The sequence below is a fragment of the Dendroctonus ponderosae genome, unplaced genomic scaffold (genome assembly GCF_020466585.1).
Source record: "Dendroctonus ponderosae isolate FM_Combo_2020 unplaced genomic scaffold, Dpon_F_20191213v2 Dpon_F_20191213_1, whole genome shotgun sequence".
In the NCBI taxonomy this organism is placed as follows: domain Eukaryota; kingdom Metazoa; phylum Arthropoda; class Insecta; order Coleoptera; family Curculionidae; genus Dendroctonus; species Dendroctonus ponderosae.
In genome coordinates this window covers 12,332,844-12,340,600 of record NW_026017110.1, presented here as the reverse complement: position 1 = coordinate 12,340,600, position 7,757 = coordinate 12,332,844, and the positions used below count along the sequence as shown (strand labels likewise).

The window sequence follows — 7,757 nt, the reverse complement described above, 5'->3', positions numbered from 1 at the left end:
AAATTTTGTTGAAGGTAATAACTTGGGATAAACAGCCCCAGAACTTTCAGTCAAACATCTAATAACTTTTGTGCCTGACATCCATTTATCTTTTGAATTAACACATAACATAACATTAATAATTAACACTTTTTCAGTAGTAGTAAGTAACTAAAAGACTTATGCTTTATTATTGTTTAGCAGAGATTAGTTCCAATCAAATAAAGTGTTCAAAGTTCCAACTTCAAATAATTTTACATCAGATGAAATAATATGAAACCGGCTTTATTTTCTGGGACTGAATAGTGTTTAGCTCAGATGTTTAATTTTCGATGCGACTTGATATATTCATTAAATGTTCGTTAATCAGAAATATATATTAATGAAACTACTAAAACCAAGGTACGTCTAACCCAAATTATTAAATATCAAAGAGTAGAAAAGTGGTCTGAAAATATGTCGAAGCTTTTGATACAAGACAACACTGTAGGGCTTCCTAACAAACGTGAGCCATCCGCGAGTATATATAATTCATCTGAAATGTGTAAAGATTACTCCGAAATGAATTCAATTTAATAACCCCCCTTGCCTCACAACCCGGGCTTCATTTCATCTGTTGTATTTAGCGGGCTTCGCATCATCCGTAGGACGTGTATATATATATATATATATAGCAAATGCTACGTTTAGGAAAATATGCATAAACATCGACCAAATAATCTTTATTTCCTATAGAAACGGCTATCGACCCAATCGGTATTGGGCTTATTAAAGCAACATTTAAAAAAGCCGCAAGCAAAACATTAAAATAAGCACAGAATGGAGAAAAAAACACTAAAAAAATCTGTCAAAACACATTTCTTGCACATTTCGTTCACATTAGTTAATAAAATCGTATTGTTTTTATGATTTACAAAAAGAAATACATACAAAATTATACATATTATCACTGTGGGAATGTTTCGACAATTATTCGTTATTTCGCTGCTATTACTAAACAATATTCAATCGAAATAAATTCAATAATGATTGTGTGTATATGACATATTCAAAGCATTAGGCAAGCAACAAATTAATGTTAATGTCTGGCCTTCTAAATTAAATATAAAATTGATTGAATCCACAAAGCAAAAGTCATTCATGTTTGTGAATGAGGCAGTTAGATTTAATGAGGGTTTTGTTTTGTTATATGTTTAACAGAATTAATCCTTGATGTTGGGTAATATTTGAATTAAATTATTTAAAGTCGTAGTATAACTTTCAAGAAGCATCACTGTGACGTTGGTTTTTTATTTCCACTGGAAAATACTTTAATTAATTTACGTACAACGTAAGCCACAATATATCCAAAACAAAAGAAGACTCGGAAAGCTTGTATAACTCCCTTCAAAGCACTATAGACCTTAATTAATACCCAACAGCGAAAGGTTATTACTTCTCGGAGACTTTAATGTTTGAATTGGCACAGTATAATTTTGCACCAGAAATGAGCTAAGAATAATAAACACCATTTTCCAACATAAAGATCAACAAAAATACACTTTCTGTAATACAAGAGGGCAAAAATCCAGCATTGACTATATAATGACGAACAGACCTATAACCCCAAAACAAATCAATGACGCAAGAGTGCTAGCCGCAGTCAATGTTGGCACGGACCATAATCTTGCCCTGGGGAAGATAACACTAGAAAATCCTCAGAAATATAATAAAGAACCGCTATATTTAAAAAATATAACTTGAAATCACTCGACTATTAAGTACAAACGCATTATACCAGCGGACGCTGTCAACTAGTTACTTAACGAAAATTTAACCGACGGCAATGTCAACGAATACTGGGAAATATCGTCACTATAATATAATACAATATATATATATATATATAAATATATAATAATTATCTTATAGCGGAGCTTTACAACTCTTGCTCCTTCATAACAGCAATATGAAATTCGTCAACTCAGTGAACATGTGTGGTTTGAACATTAATGCTAACCTAAAGTGGTCTACTCATGTTGACTCCATAACAAAGAGATAAGATCTTCCGCTTGTTTCGCAATTCGATCAGTTTCTAAGGAGCTGAATGTGTTCTCCGCTAGGCTCGCTTACTTCTCTCTATTTAAGTCTCACATCCGCTACGGCCTACTCTTTTGGGGCTGCTGTAACACCCAGAAATTTCGTATAGCAATTTCAAAGTATTTTTAAACTTCAGAAAAGAGCAATTCGCTACTTGTTTGGCCTGAACAGTGAAGCTCCTTGCAAGCACTACTTTGAAAACCATAGAAATCTTACACTTCCCGCTGTATTCATCCTGGAGACTTTTTACTTCGGGGTCATCAGTATGAAAGTTCATGTTTATTTTTATTGTTTATCAACGGGACGGCAGGTTGCAAGCGGAGCGGAATCATATTGGGTTCAAGTTCAGCGAGCAAAATTTCAATTTCACGGACGACACTCCGTCAATTGTTATAACTATCAAATGGGTATGATGTTTCTTGTTATCACCCATGTTTTCCAATTTTAATTTGTGTTGTTATTCTGCACCGCTTGTAACGATAGGTGGTTGACTTACTCTGATGACCTCTGTGTTTGTATCTTCTGGCCATAACGATGGTACGTGATATATTTTGTCCTGTTTAATTATGTTTTTTTTATTTTTTACCATTGTTGACCGTACTGTACGTATTTTATGTTGCAGTATTTTGTTTTGTTTTCTCTTTTACTCGCTTTGTCTATAATATTTGTGAATTTTTCCGTGGCAATAAAGCATATTTTGATTGGATTTAACATCCAAGGCATAGAAATGAGAGCAGAGGAGGCAGAAGATGAGGAAGTCCCATCCATTCACGTAAGAAGAAGTAAAAAACAAGACAAAAAAACTTAAAAATAGAAAAGCACCCGGTGCGGACAATATACCCAACGAACTTCTAAAGTATGGAGATAAGAACCTCACAATACCCATCTTTACAAAGGGACAAAAAACCAACCCAGAGAACTACAGGGGTATAACTCTTCTATGTTATACCATGAAATTATTTACCGGCCTGAGGAAAGATAACCTTGAATGACAGATCGAAATTAAGTCGAACAGCAAGGGTTCCGGAGAAATAGGCACGCAACTGACGCTCTATTTATCATGCGCCAAATTAAAGAAAAATCCATAGAATTCGACAATCCATTAGCATAATCTGATAACGCGACAATATTGGCAGAAACGGATGACAATCTGCCAAGATAACTGCACAGATTCAGTCACGTCAGCACACAATTTAATATACAGATATCAATTTCCAAAATAAAATATACGCCATTTGCCAGGGAACCTTACTTACTTACTTACTCTTTAGCGCTGCAGCCCCTGATGGACTTTGACTGACGCGACGACTTGCCTCCATCCAACTCGGTCGGTCATAAGCTCCGTACCATTTTCGACGTCCAGTTTTCTCAGATCAGCAGCGATGTTGTCTCGCCACCTTAATGCCACCAGTCTTCCAACTGGTATTTTTCCCTCTGGGGATTTCTGCCTCTTCTAGAGATGTGCATGTATTTGGTCTTACCTTCGTTGATCATTTGACCCATCTTAGATGCCTCATGTTCTAGTTTAACAAACGTTTCCTTACTGTTTAATACATTTGTTTGGAAGAGCTTTGTTTCGAGCTTGGAGTCCCTTACGATCTTCTCCAGGGCCATATTGAAAAGAGTAGGGGACAGCGCGTCACCCTGCTTCAGCCCCGTACTTACTCTGAATACGTCCGACATATCGCTCCCAACATTACTCTGCATCTGGGCCCTTCTACACAAACTCTGGTTAGTCTTATAATTTTATGAGGTATCCCGAATTCTGCCATCGTCTCCCAGATTTGAACTCTTTTCACACTATCATAGGCCTGTGGAAAGTCTGTAAGCAATTGGTGTAGCTGCCTATTAAATTCCCAGATTTTTTCTAGTATCTGTCTAATTGTGAACATTTGATCAGTTGTTGACCGGTTTGTACGAAAGCCACACTGACTATCTCCTATTATTTCATCTGTGAGTGCAATAATTCTAGACAGGACTATATTTGATAGCACTTTGTATGGTTTGTTTATAAGCGATATTCCTGTGTAATTTTTGCATACCATTCTGTGTACTTTTTTGTGTATGGGGATTATTATGCTATCTTTCCAGTCTTCAGGGATCTTCTCGTTTTTCATATAGTTATTATGAGTGCGTGTAGTTGGGATGTTACTGTGTTTCCGACGTGTTTCAGTAGTTCGGCGGTTATCGTGTCTTTACCAGGAGATTTTGTTTTCCAACTTTTTTATGGCGTTCTCAATTTCCATTCGAGAAGGGTATTAGTCTCGCATTTCGCAGTTTGGAAGCTGGCCGGTTCTTCGTTGTCTCTGTCACCCTGGTTAAGAAGTTGTTCAAAGTACTCGTTCCAGGTTTGGAGCATTTGATCTTGCCTGGTTATTAGATCTCCGTTGTAGTCTTTAATGATGTTATTGGTTCTGGGTCTAAAGCCCTTCTTTCTTGTTCTTATTGTCTTTTAGAATTTTCTGATTTTTTCCTTCCATCGATTTCTAATTCCTACAACTCCTGATCCTGTTGTTTTCTTTTTTCCGTCCAGGGAACCAACGAAATGTAAACCGGTTTTAAACAATGAAATTGTCGTGCAAGTCACAATTTATAGCCGCAACTAACCAACTAAAGATCTAAAATCCGAGATCAGCAAAGCCTCGTTAACATCAGGTTGTTTATGAAACGTCTTATGGAACAACAAACATATGAGCATTGACAGTAAAATTCGAATATACAAAATATGCGTAAGACCAATACAATATGGCATCGAGATCCGAGCAGACACAAACAAAACGAAATGTGTGCTAAGAACGGCAGAGATGACGACTGAAGCAAGAAAGACACTACGGGATAGAGTGAGGAGAAAGAACAATAAGAGATAGCCGTTAGATTGAAGATCTAATCAGATGAGGACGAAAGCGCAGAAGGTACTGGCGGGACCTTATAGAAAGAATGGACCCCGAAAGAATAACCAATATTGTGCTAAATGGAAATCGAGCTGGTAAAAGACCAGTCGGATGATCACCAAAAAGATGGAAGGATAGTTGGACACCTCTATCGCAGGAGAATCAACATTGACCAGTCGAAATAAACAGACCAAAAGGTATTTACAAAGAATATAAAGAAGAAGAAGAATTACACACATTTAACAAGTCTAAATGTTTGCCGTCTGATATCTCACCGACATTTGAAAAATCGCTCTACATGGTATTATTATATGGTTACTTATATTTCCCAAACTAATCAAAATGATCAATAACATTGAAAAATTATCAGTTTTGTTAAAGGATCATTCATTTTAATATGTAGTATCTAGTATAAAGCTTGGAACTTGTTCAGATATTAAAACAGTTATCTAACCATGAAGCTATTGCTGTTATCTTGCACTTGATAAAAGTTGCGATTAAATTTGTGAGATTTTTTAACCACCAAATGCTGTTATCTGAAGCATTCTCATTAATAATATAAAAAATATTTTGAAATTTTTATCTAATTTAATTTTTGCTCGCATTTTATTAATCAGATTGTCTTCCACATGTCGCATGATTAATTAATTATAATGAACTTCACAAAATAAGCTCTGATGATGAGGCATAATCAGTAGTTACGATTCCATCTATCCTGTGGCATGTACGATACGATATAATTTGCAAATAACGACCCATTCTCAATTGATGACATGGCTCCAACTAATGGTAGTTTCATTACATATATTTCGGCTTAAAAACTGACATCTACTGAACCGGCTGTACTTAATTAAAAGTAATTTTTTAATTAAAGTGAATTGAAAATTGATTTACAAAGAAACTTTCACCAACCATGAAAGAAGACAGTGGTGGTCTAACTATAGAGTTTGAGGATATTTCCTGGAGTGCAAAAAATGGGAAAGGTAATTAGAATAATTTTGTTTCATTAATTGCAATTAGAAAATCAACGTTTTGAGTTTTTTAAGCACAATCATTTTTGTTGCGCATTCGGAGTTTACCAATCACTTTCCATATTCTCTTTGTTTTAAGAATTTATAAAAATAAGTTTACCTTAAAAAGGGAGACAATTTAAATAGAAGCAGTGAAACTAAGCGACACATTTATGGTGCACTATGATTTAACAAGTTTGCAATGTTCTGTGTTGCTTAAGTTTTTCGTTTAAGTTAAGTAATTTGACGAGTAAACCGGTGAAAGTTTAAGCTTGAAATTCTGATTAATAACGAATAATCTATCAAGTTATGGTGATTTTAACTAATTTCTATCCGCATTGTCCTAAGTAAAGTATAAACATTTGTCTCTCGCGTATATTTCAGAAGTTTCAGAAGACAAGAGCGAGAACAATAGTTGCAAAAAGCCAAAGTTTGCGTCACAATAAAAAAGAAGATAACATATATATGCGTTTCATAAAAAAGAAGATAACATACTTTGTGCCAGTAAACTGTCTATAGACTAGAACTTTGAAATTTGATCAATTATCGTTAAATCATTATCAACAATCGTTAAATATTTAATTTAATGATGCTTCCGAAAAAGATCGAAGGACTCTGACCAACAACTTTTTTTATCTTTTTCATTTAGTAAACCGGATGCACTTTGCGCTTTAATAAAATACATAGGCACTAGGTATATTAATGGTTGGAGCAGCTTTATATGCATTTGATGTTGTGTTCAGACTGGACTTTTTGTAAGTTGCTCAATTGACTTCTCTTGAGACCAACTTTTTGGCGAATACATTTTCTAAATCTTGTTCAAACTTATGATTTTATCCTCGATCGGGCCGCCGATAAAAGTATCAACCTAAGAGCAAAACACTTACCTATTTCACGGTTCTCGTTTCATGTGTGTCTATATGGCACTGAGCTAGAACATTATTTACATATTTCTCGTTTGCAAATGTATGTGATAGAGTGTGTAAATTTGATTGTTTTTCGAAAAATGGCAAAATATGTTCTTCACATTGAGATTCTATAATCAAGGAAATATTGAAAGGCATATCTATGTAGTGTTTCACATAATGCGCGCCCTTTGTCTGCTACTACAGGTAGACAGTTGATTCGATTTGAACCATAACACCGACGTAGGCATATTTAGAACATAATTTTAAAATATGAAACATGCAGCAAAATGATTCTTTAAAGTATGGCTTATTTCATTTAATGTTTTAGTTTCTGTTGTTCTTGGTATTATTTTTGTTTCTGCTGATTCAGCTCTCGTTTCCCGTCCAGCCTCATGTCTTTATTCTTCCAGACATCATCCCTTAAACATCCTGATACATAAGGTGCTTCATTAGCCTGTTTTCGTACACATTCTTTTAAAGGATGAAGGAAGGAGAACGACGGATTTAAATTTTAAATCAAACATATACATATACAGGGTGATTCAAAATTGGCGTCATTCCTCTGGAGGTGTTGTCTGGCGCTGTTAGAGAAGTACAGAAAAAATAGTAAAATAAATTAATTGTTATTAAAAACTGATAAATTTGCAAAAAAATATATCAGAAATACGGCAGCAATGTTTTTCAAGGTAATCTGCCTAATTAACATTGCGCGAATACCTGTTGCTCCGTAATTATTTAAAAATCCGGTAACCATGGAATTATACAGACTGACAATAAGATAGACAAGGATAAACAGTAAATTCAACAAGATTTGTTGACAAAATGTCAACCTGTTCTCATAACCTCGAATATGGGTGTTTATAAATAAACCCTACAACACCAAACATTTG

General features: G+C 34.9%; 1 protein-coding gene across 2 annotated transcripts in view; it reads left to right on the top strand.

Annotated features, from left to right (window-relative positions):
- The first annotated feature begins 2,537 nt into the window (after positions 1-2,537).
- LOC109543824 (ATP-binding cassette sub-family G member 1) overlaps positions 2,538-7,757 on the top strand; it is a 27,412-nt gene continuing 22,192 nt past the window's right edge. The window contains exon 1 of one of the 2 annotated variants that reach the window (XM_048665490.1): positions 2,538-2,595. In XM_048665490.1, the coding sequence (XP_048521447.1) occupies positions 2,559-2,595 (37 nt within the window). In that variant the 5' untranslated portion in view covers positions 2,538-2,558. Of the gene's footprint in view, positions 2,596-5,818; positions 5,933-7,757 lie in introns of those variants that run through there. The other variant, XM_048665488.1, reaches the window with a different exon arrangement.